This window comes from Danio rerio, chromosome 1, assembly GCF_049306965.1.
Source record: "Danio rerio strain Tuebingen ecotype United States chromosome 1, GRCz12tu, whole genome shotgun sequence".
Lineage (NCBI taxonomy): Eukaryota > Metazoa > Chordata > Actinopteri > Cypriniformes > Danionidae > Danio > Danio rerio.
In genome coordinates, this window is record NC_133176.1 from 32963511 (window position 1) to 32986766 (window position 23256).

At 35.7% G+C, this 23256-nt stretch overlaps 1 protein-coding gene and 1 long non-coding RNA gene across 3 annotated transcripts in view; both read left to right on the forward strand.

The window, feature by feature from the left end:
• nalf1a (NALCN channel auxiliary factor 1a) overlaps positions 1-23256 on the forward strand; it is a 110188-nt gene that overhangs the window by 82253 nt on the left and 4679 nt on the right. For both annotated transcript variants that reach the window (XM_001921192.7, XM_009291932.5), the window contains exon 2: positions 17400-17571. In XM_001921192.7, coding sequence (XP_001921227.2) covers positions 17400-17571 — 172 coding nt within the window. The remainder of the gene's footprint in view (positions 1-17399; positions 17572-23256) is intronic.
• LOC141385779 (uncharacterized) lies at positions 19967-23116 on the forward strand. The gene is made up of 2 exons (XR_012406759.1): positions 19967-21671; positions 22034-23116. It is a non-coding gene; the product is annotated as an uncharacterized lncRNA (long non-coding RNA).

A 23256-nucleotide genomic window follows, 5' to 3' on the forward strand; every position in this document is an offset into this window, starting at 1 on the left:
CTCTCTAACAGACATCTGTAGAGCTGCGGGCTGGGCGACACCCAACACATTTGCAAGGTTTTACAATCTGCGAGTGGAGCCGGTTTCCTCAAGGGTATTAGGTAACCCTTTGGTGATTGAGGAAACAACTCGGTAGGGTGTTGAGACATGCTTGCTGCGCCATTTTCCCTAACACGGAGATACGTGCGCCCTTTTATCTATCAGTAAAGTTCCCCGTCAGGTGAGCCCTGCAGATTCCTCCGTGGCCCCCAGCACTGACTCAGCGGAGGAGTCACTTGCTGGCCCACTACGTTGTAGGTCTGCCCGCTAGTCAGCCCGCGTTTTGGGTATAGGTGCCTGCTATGCGTGATCCCCACTAGGCGATCCCATATGCTTATTCCGCCACGGTTAAGTCCCCCCCCTGGGCGGACCCGTGTCTTCCCTCTCTGCTAACCACTCTTTGCTATGCGTACATGTAAATTCTGCCATCTATCCCCCCTTGGGTAACGGATGGCCTCCGCAGCGTCCTCCCTATCGGGATTGCACGCTTTCCAACGTACTGTCGTATTTTCCTAGAATTATCTAGATGCTCACGACTTCCCAAAAAATATCTAAATCCGTAAGACTTCTGTTGAAGTAGGATAAATTAGGGCCAGGGACACGTTGGAGGACCGCGCCTCCCATGATGCGGGTGCGTCACGCTTGCTTGACTATCCCCTCATCCGGGGCGTTGGTAAGGTGCAGTCATAATGGCGCTTTCCATACTTCTCCCATTCGTGGATTTCAATCAATCCACTCTATGGCACTGAAGTTCCCCAACCGAAGGGGAACGTTCGAGGTTACAGAAGTAGGAGGGAAACAGAAGTGCCATACTCCGTCGCCATAATGACTATTTCTTAGCTGTTTGAAAGTCTCTTCAGCTTAAAAGGATGGCGTTTGCTCGCTTCAGGTGTGCTTATATGCTGGGATAATTGGCGATGCAGCACACCTCCGCAAGCTTACGCTGCCAATTCATTTTTATTCATTGGCCCGTTCAATACTCTCCAGACAAGCGGCTTCTGATCCGAATCCTCCCATTCGTGGATTTCAATCAATCCACTCTATGGCACTTCCGTTCCCCTCCTCGGGGAATGAAGGGTTACTTCTGTAACCTCGAATGATTTTCTGAATGAAAATTGTACAAAATGCAGAGAATTATGTGTAGTGTTTTGAAAAAAGTGTGTTTTAAACCTGCAATTTGAGTGTAAAGCAGGAATTGTGCTTGTAGTTTAGCAGAATTGGTTCAGGGGGTTGGTTCATCAGTTACATGTTGTAGTCATTGTGTCTGAAGTACAAGTAATTGTGTGTAAACAGTTGGAAAAAACTGTCATTTTATGCTCAAAATCACACATTGTAAACTAAACCTTTAAACTAATGTTCAAAATACAGTAATAAATGAACACAATACACCATGTCTAACAAAACACTGCAAACATATTTCAAAATAAAATGATGATTCAAAACACTAACACATGTTCTCTTCCAACAGAAACATTTAGTCAATCAGAACACACTGACAATAAAAAACATTAGCATCAGCTAACATTACAGAAACTACATTATTTTATGTGTCAGGTCTGTCCTTATATTTGAAGCCTCTCTACAATTTAGTTTTGTTGGGTTTAGTAAATGCTTGAATTTTGTTTCTTATGCTGCAGAAATTCAATACAACAAATGAGCGACCATCTCAGAGTAACTTTATAAAATGTAGAGTTTATGTAAAACATAAAATACAGACACAGAATTGCTGCAGTGCAGACTTTATTTGCAAAAGGACATCACTGCAAGATATACACACAGAAATAGCACAGCAATTATAATAAAAAAAACAAAAACAAAGTAATCTTCTATTCTGCCCAATCATCTGCATTTGCCCAGCTTCTTCTTCTCTGGTTTGACATGGTAACGGTGGCCCTTTGGCCTATTACGTTTCTTCCATGGCGACGCCTTTTCGCCGAGTTGAAATCAGCCTTGTCAACATAGATCATTTCATGTGGGACTTGATTGGCCTTCAATTCCATGACTCTCTGAAAGTAGACGCATAGTAGATATGCAGCACAGTACAAAATTTACACTATGTAGAAATGAACTCCAGGTTTATAGAGTAGTTTACTGCAAAGCACACTGTGTAGCACAGTAATGACTGTATTGCATAACCTTACCTGGACGTATTAGGGACGAAGATCTTTGATGCGCTCAATGTTCCAAAATCCTCTTTTAGAGTCCTCTTTTAGAACCTCAAAACATGAGTGTGGTTCCTAAATAGGAATCAGCTGTCTTATATATATATATATATATATATATATATATATATATATATATATATATATATATATATATATATATATATATATATATATATATATATATATATATATATATATATATATATATATATATATATATATATATATAACTGCAATAAGCTGTTTCTCATTGGCAATGGAATAAAATACAAAGAATATATATTTGTGTTTCAATTCACAATTCACTTTGGCTTTACAGTTTTTTTTAAAAATGGCTATGACAGTTTTTTCAATACATTTAACAAGTTTCCTAAACTCTTAACGCAGTTAGCACAACATACGTCTTTTTTGGCTAAACAATTAACATATTTCTTGTTGCTTTGATACAAAATGCATCCAGTTAACGGCAATTTAAAATGCTTGAACTTCTTTTATACACAAGTACAACCAAGACCAAAACAATGTAATATTACAGTCAAATTTACAAATGCTTTCACACAGTATGTCAGAACAGATAACATCATGTTCTAAACAGAACTTATATAGGTTAAAGTCAAAGTGAATTGTGAATTGAAACACAAATATATATTCCCTGTATTTTATTCCATTGCAATGAGAAACAGCTTATTGCAGTTATGTATGTGTGTGTGTGTATATATATATATATATGTATCAGCTGATTCTCATTTAGGAACCACACTCATGTTTTGAGGTTTTTCCAGTCACATGATCATACTGTATGTTCTAAAAGAGGACACTTAAGGTTTTTGGAACATTGAGCGCATCAAAGAACTTCGTCACCAATACATCCAGGTAAGGTTATGCAATACAGTCATTACTGTGCTACACAGTGTGTTTTGCAGTAAACTACTCTATAAACCTGAAGTTCATTACTACATAGTGTAAATGCTGTACTGTACTGCATATCTACTATGCATCTACTTTCAGAGAGTCATGTAATCGGCGTTTTATTGTAATTGTGGTGCTTTTTCTGTTTGTATATCTTGCAGTGATGTCCTTTTGCATATAAAGTCTGTACTGCAGCAATTCTGTGTCTGTATTTTTTTTACATACAGTAAACTGTAAGTTTTTTAAAGTTACTCTGGGATGGTCATTCATTTTTTGTATTGAATTTCTGCAGCATAAGAAACAAAATACATGCATTTGCTGTACTAAACCCAAAAACACAAAAATGTAGAGAGGCTTCAAATATAACCTGACACATCAAATAATGCAGTTTCTGTAATGTTAGCTGATGGTAGTGTTTTTATTGTCAATGTGTTATGATGATTGACTAAATGTTTCTGTTGGAAGAGAACATGTGTTAGTGTTTTTAATCATTATTTCATTTTGAAACATGTTTACAGTGTTTTGTTAGACATTGTGTATTGTGTTAGTTTATTATTGTATTTTGAAAATAAGGTTAGAGGTTTAGTTTACAATGTGTGATTTTGAGCATGAAATTAACTGTTTTGCCAATTGTGTGTTTAAGGTGTGTTGCTGCATTAAGAGTTTAGCAAACTTGTTAAATGTATTGAAAAAACTGTCGAAACCATTGTTAAAAAAACTGTAAATTGCAGGTTTAAAACACACTTTTTAAAAAACACAACACACAATTCTCTGCATTTTGCACAATCTTCATGCAGAACATCTCTTGTTTTCACAAGAAACACACCGTCTGTCAAAATCGTAAAGCCAGTTGCCCTACTTTGCATACTACCTCATCACATGAGTAAACACCTTTCACACAGAATTGCAATTTAGAAATCAGAGCTTATCTGGTTCATAACTGGTTCACTGCCCACCCATGTTTTTTAGTTGTTTATCTCCCTTCATATTCTCCAATCCTCAAATCTTTTGAGAATTTTTTTTCTGCCTGATGGAAAGTGTATGACCGAAATCCACACATGCATACCCCTTCTCCAAGCTATAGCAGCTGATGCTTTTCATGGCTGGATTTGCAATGCAAGGTGATCTTTCCCCACTACTTGGCCATGACCAAAACATAAAAGAGGATGCAGTGTAGCTTTTTTTTTTTTTTTTTTTTTTTTTTGCTGTAACTGTATTTTGTAAACACTTCTGTTGATGGTACATGTAGACCACATTATATGGAACTTTGTGTTGGTTGGGATGAACACTGTGTACAGTTTTTGTGGAAAAAATACAGTAAAATGTATTTGGTATTTGTGTGTTTTCTAAAAAAATATTCTGAAATATTTTACAATGCACTTCTGTAGGCCTACTGTCAGTAGTAAGTGTAACACTGAACAAATAAAGGCTTACAGTAAGTCATTATGATGAATGGAGAAGAAGTGGTCATGTGTTTTACATTAAGCACATCAGTGTTCAGGCGAGGCAGTGGCGCAGTAGGTAGTGGTGTCACCTCACAACAAGAAGGTCTTTGGGTCGCTGGTTCGAACCTCGGCTCAATTGGCGTTTCTTTGCTAAGTTTGCAAGTTCTCCTTGCCTCCGTGTGGGTTTCCTCCGGGTGCTCCGGTTTCCCGCACAGTCCAAAGACATGTGGTACAGGTGAATTGGGTAGGCTAAATTGTCCGTAGTGTGTGAATGTGTGTGTGGATGTTTCCCAGAGATGGGTTGTGGCTGGAAGGGCATCCACTTCGTAAAAACTTGCTGGATAAGTTGGCGGTTCATTCCGCTGTGGCGACCCCGGATTACAAAAGGCACTAACCCATTTTTATTACCATTTTGAGAAGAAATCACATTGTTTTGAACGTAGTTTCATTTTGCAGAAGAATTGTAGTTATTTTCCAATGTGTGTGAGTGTTGTGATTTGTGTATAGAGTTTTGACAATATGAGACATACTTTCAGAAAATGTAAGCAATCAGAAAAAAAACTGTAAAACAAAAAAATGCTACTTATTAGGTTAGACTTATGTTGTTTATTTGTAATTGTGAAATTTACTACCAATTTCTGTTTTCTAGATTATTTCTACACATTGAATGTTCTAAATTCAGCCTCTTTTTATGAACAGATTTTTTGCATCCCATAACTCAGTAGTGTTGTAGCATAGACTGGGAACATAATGTGAAGTGCATGAGACACATACTCCTATCTATATTTATGCTGTGTGCATGTGTGTGAAAAGATCTATAATTGAATACAGCTGATATGTCACTATCATGACTCACCATCTTTTAATAGTAGCAGATTTCTTTTTTATTTTAACCCTCACAAACAGAACACAGGCATTACAGTTTTTTTTCCAATTGTTTACACACATTTTCTAAAAGCAGCTCTCATATTGTCAGAACTCTACACACAAATCACAAAACACACATACATTGGGCAAAACTCTTCAATTCTTTTGCAAAATGAAACTCTACGTTCAAAACAATGTGATTTCTTCTCAAAATGGTCTTTTGTTTTCAAAGACACACACAAGCCATCACATGAATAGACATTCATAAGATCAGTTGAACACTGATGTGCTGAATGTAATGACCACTTCTTCTCCATTCATCATAATGACTTTCTGTAAGCCTTTTTTTGTTCAGTGTTACACTTACTACAGACTGTAGGCCTACAGAAGTGTATTGTAAAATATTTCAGAGTATTGTTTTTATACAAAACAAACAAATACCAAATATATTTTACTGTATCTTCCCTACAAATACAGTGTACACAGTCTTCATCACAACCAACACAAAGTTGCAGATATTGTGGTCTACATATACCGTCAACAGAAGTATTTACTGAATACAGTCACAGTAAAAAAAAAAAAAAAAAGACATCCTCTTTTCTGTTTTAATCTGGCCAAGCAGTGGGGGAAATGTCACTTTGCATGGCGAATCCAGTCACGAAAGACATCAACTGCTATAGCTTGGAGAAGGGGTATACGTGTGTGTGGATTTCGGTCATACACTTTACATCTCCAGGCAGAAAAAAATCCTCAATAGGTTTGAGCAATGGAAAATATGGAGGGGGATATAAACAACTAACAAACATGGGTGGGCAGTAAACTAGTTGTGAACCAGATGAGCTCTGATTTTTTTACAGTGTTTTATGGTGTTTACTCATGTGATCAGTTAGTATGCAAATTAGGACAACTGACTTTACAATTGTGAATGACAGTGTGTTCCTCGTGAAAACAAAAGATTTTCTGCATGAAAATTGTGCAAAATGCAGAGAATTGTGTGTAGTGTTTTGAAATAAGTGTGTTTTAAACCTGCAATTTGTTGTAGTCATTGGATCTGAAGTACAAGTAATTGTGAGTAAACAATTGGAAAAAAACTGTAAATGATAAGAGTAGCATTTTGACTGGTTGTGTTTGAAAACGGAAAGCAAGTGGCTTCTTGTTAGGTTTTTGTGTTTTAGCTAGAGAATTGTGTGTAGAGTTTTGAGAAAAGTGTTTTATACAATTATAAATTGGTTTCAAGGCAGAGAAACAGATTCTGGTTTCTGATATTTGAGGTGTAGCTTTGCTTTTCAAGTGAGAGCTTTCAGAAATCATGTGAAAAGAAAAAAAAATTGTGTGTAAGCAGTTAGAAAAAACTGTAATTGGTTGTGTTTGTTAAAGGAAAGCAAGTAGCTTCTTGTTAGTTTTTTATGTTTTAGGTTGAGAGTTGTGTGTAGTGTTGTGTGTAGTTTTGCATTTTGAGGGAGAGGTTTCAGAAATCGTGTGACAAGAAAAGATTTTGTGTGTAAGCAGTTGGAAAGAAACTGTAAATAAATCTCATGTCACTTCCCTCAGAATAATTGTGGTTTGTCAGCAGAGAGCACATAAGGAGCTCAACAAATTGGCAGAATCATTGTCTTTAACAAAGCAAAACTCCCAAACAAAGCAGTTGAGCAGTTCACTATAACTGTTTGTTATGTTGTAACTTTTATGAATTATTAAATGGCACATTAATTACATACTGCTTTGCTAAAGAAACCACTGCTACAGAGAAAAACAGACTCTACATATACATTTTGTGTTATTTAGCATATATTGCTATCTTTCTTCTCTGTATGCTATTGTCTCTTAAATCATTCTTTTTCCTTTCTTTTTTTCCCCTCAGGGAGCTTGCTTTAATTTTGTCTCTGCTTTAGTGTGACAGAAAAGATAGCAGGAGAGAAAAAGTCCATAAAATAAATGTGTAAAACAGAATTGAGAAGAAGCTGCTTTTGAAGAAGTGGATCTGTGAAAACAGGCTTAGATCTCAGGGTTGTCAATCTATGGCAATGAGTCCCCTTTGATGTGCCAACGTGAAAGAGTCACTGATGTGTTTGTTCAGATGGAGATTTCCCCTCTGTCTTGCTGAATGTCTGACTGGTTTTGTGCAGGAAAATCACACCTGCTCACTGGTTGATTTTGGAAAAGCATGTGCAGTACCATAGTACACTCAAATAATAAAATACAGATATATTGTACACTGTTAGACCTTACTAGACCTTGTTTTTTTACAGTGGAATACAGTTAGTCACTTCAATGATTTGGTCACAGTGAGTAACTGGCAACAGTGTTCCACCGTAACAGTGCAGTAGCGGTAACTAACTGGAAACTGCTTACATTTAATACTGTACTTTAGTGCTGATACTCACAGCATAGCATAATGCCGCAAAAGTATATAATAGTATAACTGTATAATTACTCAATCGTTTTTCTTTTCTGTTATTTGAAATAGGAAGCATATACATTCTTCAGACAAATTTTATTGTTTTGGCAGCAAACAAATATGCAACAGAAAATGCAACAGAAGGTATGAATATATTTTATATTTACAATGAAACAAAAAGGTTAAATTGATGAAAAAAAAACCTGCAGTGTGTATAGCACAGATGTCAAACATTTAAATATCAACTTACTGAGACAAATATAAAGCTGCGGACACACTACAGCACACTACAGTGCTCAACCCTGTTCCTGGAGATCTACCTTCCTGCAGAATTCAGCTCCAACCCATTCCAAACACACCTACCTGTAATTATCAAGTACTGTTCACCCCTGCACTAGAGTTTGAGCATGCAAAATTCTGTACAGTGACACGAAAGCTAAAGCACATGGACACTCGTCACTTATTCAGAAATCGCACTGACATAAGCGCCTAAAAAAAGAGTATTATTTTTTTATATAGTTAAAAGCAATGACAGGAGCATTTTTGCTATTCTTTTTAATTGTGACTGAGACATAATTCTTTGATAAAAATATAGCTTTATCTGCTGCTATTCATGATACCAACTGCATATTCCTTGACTTTGGCTCATGGCCATGTGGTCATAAGAAATCCCTTGATGTACCATCACAGTACCATCTCAGTGCCTAGAGGTGTTGCAAGCTTTAACCTTTTGACCTCCTGTTACCACTGAGTATGTTGTGGGAGGATTCACAATTGTTCATAGCCCTGGAACTTTCACAGATGCAGAAACATAATGCTGATTTACTTTCATTTAAAGGATCAAGTTGTTCTTTTCAATGCCAGAGTGATGTTGCAAAAGACTATATATATATATATATATATATATATATATATATATATATATATATATATATATATATATATATACTGTCATTGTCCATAAAGTTATAGACAAGAGAATAATGTTTTTGTTGTAAAATTCTTCAGCTATGAAACAAGTTCGGCTTCACCTGTATGGTACTGCAGCTTTACTGGATATAGTGTCATTATTGAGCTAGCTTTAGTTTAGTGTTGATTCAACAGACAACTCCAAATCAGAGAAAGTTTATAGAAAGTATAGAAAATCCAAATAAAAAAGGAAGTAGGGATTTCTAAAATGATTTTGACAACACAACAAACATTATTTCATGGTTTAATTTAAAGTATTCCAATTTTGGTTCTTGCAACACATGTTATAAAGTTGGAACAGTAAAACATTTACCACTTTGTAATGTTGCCATTCCTTTTTACAACATAAAATGTTAGGTACTGAAGACACCAAGTAATGAAGTGTTTCAGGTGTAATTTTGCCCCATTCTATCTGCAAACAAGTCTTAAGATGGGCAACAGTGGGGGATCTTCGCTGTTGCATTTTGTGCTTCAAAATGCACCATACATTCTTTATTAGAGACTGCAGACAGGCCACTTAAGTACCTGTATCCTCTTCCTTTGTAATGTGTGCACTGTGGCAACTCACTGGCATAATGCAGAATCAAAATTTCTAAATTTCTCAATTTTATTACTATAACTTACTATAACTTGATGATTTTGATAAGTCATATGCTTTTCTCTTCTGAAACTTATCAACACTATAGAAACAACCATTTCTGTGACTGTTGAGTTTTGAAGTTGAGAACCTAACCAGTCTTATGAAGCAAGGTCTAAGCTAAAGTTACAGTCACAAAGACCTAGCCAAGACCACTGGTACTCTGAGTCACGTTCTCATTGTCACCATTAAGCTAAGTGACAGGCAATCCTCCCAGCACAAGCTGACATGTGTGCAATCCTGCATCAACCAGCTAGAACTGGTAACTCAGGAAGGACCGAAACAGCCAGATGAGACTAATCAAGCTGCCAAAAAGGAGATTGATACACTTCAAGACACTCTATCTGCCACCAGGCAAGAAATGGAACAAGTCAAAGCCGATGATGCAAGCTTGAGTATGCAGAACAGCTACTGGATTAGGTAAATGCTGACTTTAAATACAAGAACCGCAGAATCAAAGCCCTTGAAAGTAACCTAGCAAGAAATAAGATCAAATGACTAACATAACTGGACTACAAGCATGCATATGAACTGACACAATGAGAAAACTGAGGGGTCTGTGCTAAAACCCTCACCAGCTCCTTCTGCTCCAGTCAGCCATGTATTACCATATGGCATGGACCTCAGAGACCTTGAAAAGCTAGTCAAGAACCTGGGCTAGTACAGTCCGAATTTGCCAGACAGCCTTGATGTCCATGCCTAGATGTCCATGCCATGCCATCTGCAAGATATTCACTTTTGCCTGAAAATGAGATCCAATGTCACTGACAAAGATAAACTGTATTTTCTCTGTGAGCAAGCTCTAGCCCTAAAGTGTGCAGCTTTCTTGACCGTCAGCCTGCTCACACAAAGACTGACTACCTTTTGATCCAAAAAGCCCTTGTCTGAACATGGACGTTTAGCTGCCTTGGAAATGAAACAAGGTCACCATGAATCTTCTCAAGCCTACTACAGCAGACTCAGATCAGCCTACTCTCGCACTCGCAATGAACCTAAGATGGAAGAGGACGTGAACTTCAAAATTATCTTCCTGAGAAAACTTCATCCTGCACTGTTAACCCTTACTGTAGATTATGCAGAAAAATACCTGTAAAATAGCCAGTGTTTTGCTGTAATAAAAGGAAACAGTATTTTACTGTAAAATGAGCAGGATTTGTATGAAATTTTGTAGTGCAAAGAATAAATTACAGTAATTTACTTTATGTACCCATTACAGATAGTTACTGTGATAATAAATGGTAAATTACTGCTCAACCATTATTACCCCATGTACTCTGAAGCTTTATGTTGCTATATATATATATATATATATATATATATATATATATATATATATATATATATATATATATATATATATATATATATATATATATATATATATACTGTTCAGTTTTGTTTTGTGTATGGTCTGTATTGAGGAGAAAGTGAGACAATGCATTGATGATAAGCTAATTTTCTCTGCAGCGATCTCTGTGTTTTCTTTGGTTCCTTTTATGTTATAACATTGAGTATCAGGAGTCAACCAATGTCAATGTCACAGAGCTAATTAAAAGGTAAAGATATCGACGAGATGCATTTAAAAGCAAAAATATTCACTCAGAGCAACCAAATTATCACAATAATTTTTATAAATTTGTTTACTATTTTATAATTAATTTAATTTGCCTAGTTTAGCCAATAGTTAAGCTTTTAAATTGCACTTTAAGCTAAATATTAGTATTTTGCTAATTAACTAGTAAATATGTGTTATTTAAAAAATATCTTAAACAGCACGTACATACATTTTTGCAGAGACTCAATGAATTTGTTTGGAAAACTTCAAATGAAGTAGGTAAAAATGGCATTAACAGTATAGTATAAAGACTTTCCTAAATAAATGTATTAATCAGGTTATTTGTTTTTTTATTATTATTATTACTACAGGTTTGGAACAACATGAGGATCAGATTATTTATTTATGTTTTTTTTTTTTTGCTTTGGATGAAGTTTTTATATTTTTATTGTTTTTATTCAATGATATGTGCTTGATTGTGATAAATGTAGGCAATTCCTTTGAAAATATGCTATGTACCAGGGATGTCAAACTCCTGGAGGGCCGCAGCCCAGCAGAATTTAGTTCCAGCCCTGCTTCAACACACTACCTTTAGATTTAGTTTGATCAGGTGTGTTTAATTAGTATAACTGCACTGTTACTCTGTAGATTGTGCAGTAAATAACTGTAAAATAGCCAGTGTTTTGCTGTAATAAAAGAAAACATTTATTATTTATTAACACATATTATTTTACTGTAAAAGAAGTAGACTTTGCATGAAATTGTGTAGTGCAAAGAATAAATTCCAATAATTTTCTTTATGTACTCATTACAGATAGTAACTGACAATAAATAGCAAATTACTGTTCAACTATTACTGTCCCATCTTCTCTGATGGATTATGTTGCTATTTATAGAGACGTGCATTTTAAAGGCAGAAAATAATGATTTAGGCATCACCATACACTACCACAGGCTGTCTTTCTAATTCTAAACACAAAGGTGTTGGAAAGAGTTTTCAGAAAATGCTGGCCCTTTAAGGGAGCCAGGTGTTTGACCTGTTTACTGCTGAGTGTGCTCTATTCTCTGTCAATCAATTCAGATGTAGAGTCTGATATGTTTTAGGCTTTAAATAAGAATCTACAATGAGTAAGTAAAATGTGTTCAAATGTTTTTGAGGGTTTCTAAAATAAGGCTGTGTTTTAAGTTATATTGTTGTTATCTTGAACTGTGTACTTGAAAGCTACATTGTTAGCTAGTTAGCCTCTCCTCATATAACTTCTTACATTACTTTTGTTTAAGTATATGTATTTATTGGATATTGCATACTGCCATAATGTACAGATGCTAACAGTTGTATGTATCTTTCTGGCAACTAAGCCAAAATTAAATTCCTTCATCTCAGTAAGGTAACATGTGCACATCATCACAGGGAATCACAAAAACATGATACACATAACCATCCACACACAAAAGCTCCACTGTCCGGTCCCAGGTTGTGAGTTTGTTGCTAAGTATTTTTCAGAGCAGTGTTTCCACCTATGAATGTATATTACAAACAATAAAAAAGTTTGTTGTCATGAGATAATTATAACAATAAAAAATTGGATCCTTTGGTTTTTCGGTGTTACCAACTTTATTTTTTATAATTACTTTAAACTTTTTATTGAGATTTGACACAGTTTTTAATTATTTAAAACTTTAAACTTTAAAATAATTATGTTGTGTTTTTTGCTGTTCATTTGCTGATCTACCTTCCTGCAGATTTTAGTTGCTATCCATATCAAACACACCTAAACCAATTAATTAGGACCTGAACACCACTTGATAATTACAGGCAGGTGTGTTTGATATGGGTAGCAACTGAAATCTGCAGGAAGGTAGATATCCAGGAACAGGATTGAGCACCCCTGCTATATACCATGGGGGTCGAACTCCAAGTTCCTGGAGAACTGCAGGGCAGCAGAGTTTAGTACCCACCCTGCTTCAACATTACCTGTAGATTTCTAACAAGCCTTAATTAGTTTAATCAGGTGTGTTTAATTAAAGTTACAGCTTAAAGTCCCGGTCACACTGCACTTTTCTCCCTATAGACTTCCATTCATACGCATGTGAGTACTGCAGACCTGGAATGATAGCTCATGGAACAAATTTTTATAATTCGCAGCATTGGAAAGATCAAGCTTGGAGAACGCTGACATGCAAAATCACATCATGTGATTGCTTGATACCAATCAAAGATCAAAACATGACCTCTCTGGCTTGCTTTTTCAATCTCTAATTATTTTGTTTAATTCCACTACTTGCTTTGTTTAATTCCACTTCGCAGTGCAGTATGACAGAATTTTGCTTGCTCAAATGTTAGTGTAACCGCAGACTTACTGTGCAGACCTTTAATATGCAAAACAATATTTATATCTGCTGATTTCTTAATTTTGTTATACTTTTTCTGTTATTTATTTGTTTGGTGCCAAAACAATAAAATTTGTCTGAAAAATGTTATGCCTTCTATTTTTAAATAACAGCTAAGAATACTGATTAATTTTAGTAACACTACAATAACTATATATGACATACTATTAATGTGTATGCAGTATAATGCTGTAATTTGTAACACTACAATACAGTAATTAACTGTACACAGTTTCCAGTTAGTTACCATTGGTGCTCTATTACAATAATTAACTGGCAACACTGTTGCCAGCTACTCCCTGTATCGGTTTAGTTACAGTAAATAACTGGCAACACTGTTGCCAGCCATTTACTGTAATGGTTCAGTTACAGTAAAAAACTGGCAACACTGTTGCCAGCCACTCACTGTAATGGTTCAGTTACAGTAATTACCTGGCAACACTGTTGCCAGTTACTTACTGTAACCAAACTTTTACAGTGAGTGGCTGGCAACAGTGTTGTCAGTATTCTACTGTAAAAAAAACCCGGTAAGGTCTAACAGTGTGGGGTAAGCCACCATCTTGGAGTTCTTGCATGCCCCCACATGATGAAAGAAAGGCTACACTAAACACAAGATGACCTCAGAAAAGAATGCCAAAATCATTGCTGTTTATGACTTCTGGCCCTTGAGGTCACCCATTGCCTAGACAAGGCTAAACAACCTTCCAGGGAGTGGAATGTGTCATCTTCTGACAGACAATGAGACTATCATGCTGAAACTAGACCTAAACAGTGGAACAGCCACTCAGATGGACCTCCTAGTTGACAAAACTCACCTGAACGTCACCGGGAGAGATTGTAGAACTGGTCAATTCATTTGCCAACCAAAGGGGAACAAGCTTGTTGGAATTCAATGGTACTTCCAAGGTAATATAACACCACCTTGAAACATCCAGCTTAACGCCCGATTCACACAGGGCTTCAGCGTCAGCGCTTGACAGAGGGCGTGTCTGAAGTAAGGGCTGATGCTATCGTCATAGCAGCGTCAACCAATGAAATTTGTATAGAACTGAGTCACTGAGACAACTGCATACTATGACAGACTTGTAGCTGGTAACAGTCTAGATCAGGGGTGCAAAGTTTAGTTCCAACCCCAATTGGATAGATCTGCACTAGCTAATCAAGCTTTTACATGGCTTTCTAGAAACATCCTTGCAGGTGTGTTGAGGCAAGTTGGAGCTAAAATCCGAAGGACACTGGCCCTCCAGGGCTGAGTTTGGACACCCCTGGTCTAGATGATCTTTGGTCTGGAGTACATGGCATTCATTCCTCCCCAAAAAATGCCTGCAATACCGATTTATCTACCACAGTGCACATTTCCACTGTGTGATGGTCCATATCCCAGATGCCTCGGAGCTCAGAAAAGTTAACGGCACCTCTGATCACTGTTAACAAAGGGCTTCCTTTTGGCACAGAACAGTTTTTACTGGCTTTTGTGGATGTAACTACGTATTATGGTACTTGAAAAAAGTTTGCCAAAGTAGCCCTGAGCCCATGTTGTAATATCAATGCATTGCTGCCTGAGGCATCGGAGATCACATTTGTTAAGCTTATGTATGCGCCATTGTCCTTTACACACTGAAATTCCTCCAGATTCCTTAAATCTTTTAATTATGTTATATGTTGAAGGTGAAATATCCAAATGCCTTCCTATCTTTTTTTGAGTAACATTGTTTTTAAAAATTTCAATCATTTTGACAAAAACTGGCAATCCTCTGCCCATCTTTGCTCCTAAAGGATTAGACCTTTCTTGGAAGCTGCTTTTGTACCAAATCATAATTACAATCACCTTTTGACATCACCTGTTTTAAATCAAACCATTATTTAAACAATTTACATGATTACTAGCTCTAAATTGCTCCTGTACCCCCCCCCCCCCCCCCCCAAAAAAAAAAAAAAAATTGTTTTGAAATGTGTTGCGAATGGGAGGAAATTAGATCTCAGGGACTAACTGGTTAGGTCTGTTGACTATTTACTTTGATTATAGCACTTCTAAATTCAAATAGAACATTTCAGCATGCCTTTACGAATCTGAAGCTTGAAAGTTTTGAAAAAATAAAAAAATAGAGATAGACATCTCTCATGAATTTAGGTGTTTCTTAAATCATCTTCTTTTCTTTTTTAAGATGATAAACATTTATTTGTTAGAACTGATTTTAGATTATCTCACTTTGAGACAGAACTTTGAGTAATGACCTTTTATAAAGTTTGTCACAGAGAACAAAGAGAAGGTCCTTATGCAATTCAGAAAATGTTTTTATAATAGAATAATTTTAAAATAGGACTTATTATTCAAATTTATTTAAAAAAATTCATAGAAAAAGTTTACATGTTGACTTATGTCCATGTCACAGTTTAGTTCTTAAACACATAAGTGCAAATTTATTATGTGTCTAGATGTACAGTATAAATCAGTAATCAAAACATTTGTTTTTCGGTAACACTTTACAATATGGTTCATTAGTTAATGCATTTACTAACATGAACTAATCATGAACAACACTTGTACAGCGTTTATTAATCATAATTGAACATTTACTAATGCATTATTAACATTCAAGTCCATGCTCGTTAACATTACTTAATGTAACATGAGTTAACATGAACTAATAATGAACAACTGTATTTTTATTAACTAACGTTTATTAACATGAATATATACTGTAGTACATGTTTTGTTAAATGTTTGTTCATGTTAGTAAATGCATTACTTAACATTAACTAATGAACCTTATTGTAAAGTGTAACCTGTTTTTCAACTCCATCTAGCATGCAATGGGTAAGCTGAGGGTCAGCAGCCCACAATGGCATGTCATTTCATGTTATTCTGTTACAGATGTCTTGATTTTAAAGAGGTTTTAAAAAGAGAGAGAGAGAAAGGGAGAATCCACTTAGAAACCAGCCTTCACTAATAAGACAGCAGTACTGGATTCTCTGACAGCCAGACAGTGCTAATGATGACCTGTTTTTTTCTATGCCTCCTGTTCTCTTTTATTAACACACACACACACATTCACACATGCGCTCTGGCATCATCCTTTCTTTTTCCTCAACAGCAGGTCAAAATATGTAGGGCAAAATAAATGAGCAAAGTCTATTCTTATACTGAATATGCACTGACCACTGTGTTCCTCTGCTCTTAAGTTATTTTGTATAGGCCTACTGTATAAGATATTATCAGTGTGTCACAGTGTTGAAGTAGATCAGATGTATTAAAGGTAGATCATATAGCAACAGTGTTTTTATGAGGTCTGCATGACCTGCTTGGTCTTCTCTGTGTCACTGAAACAGCACAAACGGAGCTGTTGTAAGAAAAATAATTGAATCTAGCAAACAGGTCTCATGTGGTGAGCTGGTCTCATGTGGTGAGCTCTCCATCTGCTGGTCTTTATGAGTTCTGCACAACTGATTTACGTGAATATTGGTTAGCACTGTCACCTCACAGCAAGAAGGTTGCTAGTTCGAGTCCCAGCTGGGTCAGTTGGCATTTCTGTGAGGAGTTTGAATGTTCTTCCTGTGTTTGCCCTGGTTTCCTCCGGGTGCTCTGCCAAAAACATTCAGTATAGGTGAATTAAATAAACTAAATTGGCCATAGTTTATGTGTGTATGGATGTTTCACAGTATTGGGTTGCAAATGGAAGGGCATTTGCTTTGTAAACATATACTAGACAAGTTGGTGGGTCATTCTGCGGTGGCGATCCCTGATGAATAAAGAGACTAAGCCGAAGGAAAATTAGTTAATGAATGTCAGTTATTTGCTATAAAAAAAGTTCAACATATCATGGTAATGTGGTGACAGTAACTCTGACAAGGGTGGTTTAACAACTCTGGGTTTGTAAATACACTGTATTTCACTGTATAAAATGTGTGTAAAAATGCAACTTGAGCTTAAATTATTTTCTTTAATGTATTTTTTAAATGATAAAATATTATTCTAAAATAATTTTCATTTATTCACACTGTTTTTTTCTTGTTCTTTTTGCAGACTGTCTACAAGCCCTGGCTCTGTGCTCAGTATTTCCAGAGCCCTCGGTCAGCCTGCAGTCATAAGATTCCATGTGAGCAGTACTGTCTTGAGGTACAGCAGAGGTGTCCATTCATATTGCCTGACAATGATGACCTCATACACGGTGGCACTCCCAGTTTTATATGTACAGGTTGGTATACAATTATTTGAGAATTCAATTAAAGTGAGAAATTACTTGTACTGAAGATCTGTTGTTCACAGCAGTAGGATCTTGTAGGCTTTTTATTACAGTGTGTAATATAAAATGTATAATAAATTGTAAACATATGACACTGTAAATATTAAATTTTTTAATATTTAAAACATGTTAACTTTGATAGCTAGGCAGAATTCTTCTATTGCTAATAATTAAATAAAAGTCCACATTTAACTACGCATCTAAACCTTGTGTCAGTAGCTGTGCATGAAAACATTTGGATGCTTGTGAGTGTATTAAATATATAAATTATAAATATAAATAATAATTGTGTATTCATATTTAAATCAATCAAAAAATGCTGCTTTTTGAGTTTTTCCATTTTTTTATATATGAATACTTTCCCTCTGCAGTTTAGTTTTTTAAGTAAATGGTACAATGTATATTGGAGCTTATTGCTCTAACAAATGAGATCAAAATGATAATTTTTGAGCGCAACACTTCAGCACTACAAAGCTCCAACAGTTGATAGTACAGATGAGATAGAATATAGTCTGATCATTTCTAAACAGAAGAACCCTTTCAATCCACACAACCTTTCTTCTCAGCATCCCTCACAGTCAGACATACAGCATTCAAAATGTTTGTCAATGGAATGTCTCTATGAGTGATCAAGGCAACATTGCCTCTTTTCTCTTCTTCTTAAAATTGTCAATTACTTAACTCGAACTGTTCTGAATGACAAAAAAAAAAAAAAAAAAAAAACGACAATAAGTGAGATTGTTTAGAGCCTGTTAGTATTGAGTAGATCAGTATTGAGTTTGATTGGCCAATTGTAGTAGTTTAGTTATTAAAATGGCATTTAATGTTTCTTAACAATTTAAAACTAGTTCATGGTAATAGGGATGGTTGGTTTACCTGAGTAGATGTGTTTAGTTACATAATAAAATAATAATGTAATTGTTTATTTAACCCTCTACTGCACGCATTATTATAGATCTGAAAAACATGCTTTTCTTTTCTTAGAATGGCTTAACTTTAAGTGCTGTAAAAAAGAAATTTGGAAAACATTTTTTTAAGGTACTTTATGATATGTTGCCATATGGCAACAACATCCAACAGTGGATCTAACTTAAAAATTTCAAATTTAGAAATTTCCTTATAATTAATAATTGTGTTGTTTGAAATGATTTAAAGGGCACCTATGGTGAAAAATCTACTTTTCAAGCTGTTTGGACAGACATGTGTAGATATAGTGTTTAGACCATCACATTGGGGTGATATAAACACACCCAGTCCTTTTTTTAATTTAACAACATGAAAACAGTGGACCAATTGGAGCGGTTTTCAGACTGACCGCAACTTGACTTAGGAGTGCGGTCCCCCCGCCCACCAAATTGATTGACAGCTGCGCGCATTTACATGTCCTGGTAGCCACGTGTATAACCATGTCAACAAGACCAGACGTGCGCAAAGCAACCGGGAATAAAAGGTCTGTTCAGTTTGCTAGGATCATCAATCATCATCAAATGTGATCAAGAGTAAGTTTCAAATGTTTCAAATGTTTTAAAACAGTGCACGTGTGTAATGAAGTACAGCGATTTACTTCAGCTTTACTTCATCAGCACAGCTGCGTGTCAGAACAATTATAAAGGAAGACGTGTCAATCCCGGTTTGTGGATGTTAAATCAGGTTTATTTTGTACATTATCATAACAGATATCCACACAGCAGTGGAGATTAGCCTGTATTCTGTCACATTTGCGTGCAAAAACTGTGCAAAGCTAAGCGTGCTCTGTCTGTCTGTCTGTCTGTGTGTGTGTGTGTCTGCTGCAGTGTGTGTGTGCACGCGTGAACTTTGTAACAATATTTCGTGTGACTCATCAAAGCAACTGCACAACAAATACTCATTGGTAAAGCTCTTACTGTAGTATTTCTCACAAACGCTACGTTAGACCTTCTTGCTTTAAGTCTGTCTGTTGTCTGACGGAGCCGAGGGAGAAGATTAAGGAAGGCACGTAGAAACAGTAGGCGGGGAGTACTCGCCTTAAAGCTCAGTACGACAAAACGACCCCCTGGTGGAAAAATGTATAAAACATGATCTTGTAAAAGGCATAATGAAAAACCTGATAGGTGTTTTGAGCAGAAACTTTACATACACATTCTAGAGACGCAAAACAGTTATATTAAATCTGGAAAAAAATTATACATACTTTCCAACAACTCATATTCCAAAAGCTTTTATTTATTCTATTATTTTTTGCTGAATATTCTTAAAAACAAACATAATTATCAAACATAATTATGTATTATCATGTATACAGCATACAGTAAATATAAATATTTTCTTCAGTTAATATTATACACATAAGTAACAAGTCTAATATATCCAGGTGCATCAGAATAATGTAGCTACTGGCTAACAATGTTAATAAATTATACTATATACTATACTACACCTGTCTTATATGCCTCTAAGCTAACTTACCTAAACTGTCTCAATCACTGCTCTTATCAAATGTCCAATCTGCATCATTCTCATGATCACTAAAACCCAATTCATCCTTACTTTCAACTGCAGGAAGAGCCAGTTCTGTCCTTTTCTTCTTTCACTTACCATAGAAAATGGCGGTCCATACTAACACACTGTTCCCAGTATTCATATTTATTCAAAAGTAGTATTGCCATTAAAATGAGATTTTACTCATAATTCAAATGGCATTAACATATGACTAATCAACATTTTATACTAGCATTCATGTTGTTATTGTTGCAACTTAAAAGATCACAGCTGACCTTGCTAGCTATCTAACCTATTGCAATATTGCACATTCCACTATTGCACAGTGTTGCCATTTGGCAACACATACATTTGATCAATTTACAAAAAAACAAAATTTTTAGAAACTTTTTGGAGTTGTGAATATGTCATCAAAATCTTACTGGAGGTGATGTCTAAGATTTTTTTGTGGATCTGACATAATTTGATCCTAATCTGTTTTTATTGACGTTTACATTTGCATTCAGCAATTACTCAAAATAAACGCTAGTTTGTCAGAAATCATGCCACAGAAAAACACTGCATGTCATGTGACTTAACCAAAGCACATCATTGGCTAATCTAAGGTCTACTCTTTTCAACAAAAAATTTGAACGTTGGTCTTAAAGAAACAGTGGCAGGGAAATTAACATTAATATCATTTTGCCATATGGCAACACCATGCAGTAAAGAGTTAATTATTTTCTTATTGCCATGCTAGCATCTATGGCTCTATTTAGCGCCATAACCAGTTAATGTGTACATAAGACTTTGTTATACACAAATATTTCTTCCACACAAGAAATGTAAATAATATTAATGTATGTACTTTTTTATAATGTTCTAATAATACTATATTCATATAATCTAATAAATTCAACTAAGATAACTTTAAAGGCACCTATTTTGAGAGGGGTCTGGATGCAGACCTGGTGCTGTGCAATCTGAGCTGCATCCAGTGCTTTTTAATGGGCTCATAAACCCCACCCCTAACCCCACCCCTCATAGTGACATCACTCGCTCCATTTTAGTTTTATTGTGTCTGACATTGCATCGCTGAGTGATGAAATCTCAGCTTGCATTATTAAGGCTGCATCCAGTTTCTATTGCTTATTTTACCCCTTTTTCAAGATTTAAGATAAGTTTTTTTGTGTCTCCAGAATCTGTCTGTAAAGTTTCAGCTCAAAACACCCATCAGATCATTTATTAAATCTGCTCTGAACACATTGTAGCTGTTTTTGTTGCCTGTGCTTTTAATGAAAATGAGCTAGTTTTCCCCGCTCACTGTTCCCACATGCCTACCAGAGTGTGTCCATCTTCTGCTGTGGCAGATAAACAGCACAGTAACAAATATGAAGGAAGCATATCTCACGTAAAGTTTGTGAGAAATCCTACAGTAAAAACGTTTCCAATGATTATTTGATGTATTTGTTCTGGCGTTGAGTCAAGCCTTTATGCAACGATGAGTCACACACAATGTCGTTACAAGGTTTAAGCATTGTCCTGACACAATGCAGATGTGGTAATAAATTATGTACAGTAGCTATTTTACGTATGTTTTTATTACAAACATTCACTGTTTTAAAAATGTTTTAAACTTGTAATTCTTGGTCACATTTGAAGATGAATGGTGATCACAGTGAGCTGAACAGATCTTTAAATCCCGGTATCTTTACGTGCATTGCTTTTGTCTTGTTGATATGATTATACACATTAGAACGGAAACATGGAAACAATACGCAACTGTCAATCAACTACACTCCTATGTCACATTGCAGTGGGCCTCAAAAAGTATTTAGACCCTAATTTAATGCCAGGAAATTTTATAAAGAGACTTGTTGTGTTTCTATCACCCCAATATGACTGTGGACACACTGACTATACCTATGCACAGTTCTGTCCAAACAGCTTCCAAAAGATGATTTTTCATCATAGATGCCCCTTAAATAATAATATATCAGATTATGAGTCAACATTTTAATGGTGAAGTAATATCATATTTTAGGTTAAACAATAAACAAAAGTATATTTTCAGCAATGAACTAGCATTTTTTTTAATCAAAAGTAACTTCTGCTTAAAGGGATAGTTCACACAAGAAACATTATTTACTCACATTCAAGTAGTTTCAAACCTGTTGAACACAAAAGAAGTTATTAGTAAAAAAAAAATGTTTGATACAAATGATGACATAATTTTCAGTTTTGGGTCAACGATTTCTTTAAAAGCAGTCATTTGTAAACTTTCCCAATGAGTTGACCATTTAATTCTCCTCATTCAGCTTTCATGTGCATAATATGTCACAGGAATGTTGGTACCATGATAAGCAATTGATAGGCACACTTACGGTAAACATGTATTTCATTTAACTCTGCAACCATGTACTTATCTTTCATTTAGCACAAAATAGTATGAAGCAAATTCCTTAAATCCATGTACAAAACCCTTTACATCAGGGATCACCAAAATTGTTCCTGGAGGTCCGGTGTTCTGCAGATTTTTACTAGGTCTTACTAGGTATGCTTGAAACACCTAGGCAGGTGTATTGAGGTAAGTTGGAGCTAAACCCTGCAGGTCACCAGACCTCCAGGAACAAGATTGGTGACCCCTGCTGTGCATAATAAAAGTCTTTAAACTTGTATTTTATTATTATTATCGTTTGTAAGTGTGTGTACAGTTAATTAAATACCTTCAACAATTTTAACAATAAGATGACGCAGTGGCGCAGTAGGTAGTGCTGTCGCCTCATAGCAAGAAGGTAGCTGGTTCGAGCCTCGGCTGGGTCAGTTGGTGTTTCTGTGTGGAGTTTGCATGTTCTCCCTGTGTTCGTGTGGGTGTCCTCTGGGTGCTCCGTTTCCCCCACAGTCCAAAGACATGTGATACAGATGAATTGGATAAGCTAAATTGTCCGTAGTGTATGAGTGTGAATGAGTGTGTATGGATGGGTTTCCCAGAGATGGTTTGCAGCTGGAAGGGCATTCGCTGCGTAAAACATGTGCTGGGTATGTTGGCGGTTCATTCCACTGTGGCGACCCTGGATTAATAAAAGGACTAAGCCGAAAAGAAAATGAAGAAATAAATGAATTTTAACAATGGCCTTTTAAGCAAAATGTGCATAAAATTAGTAGTTAGTATTATTACTT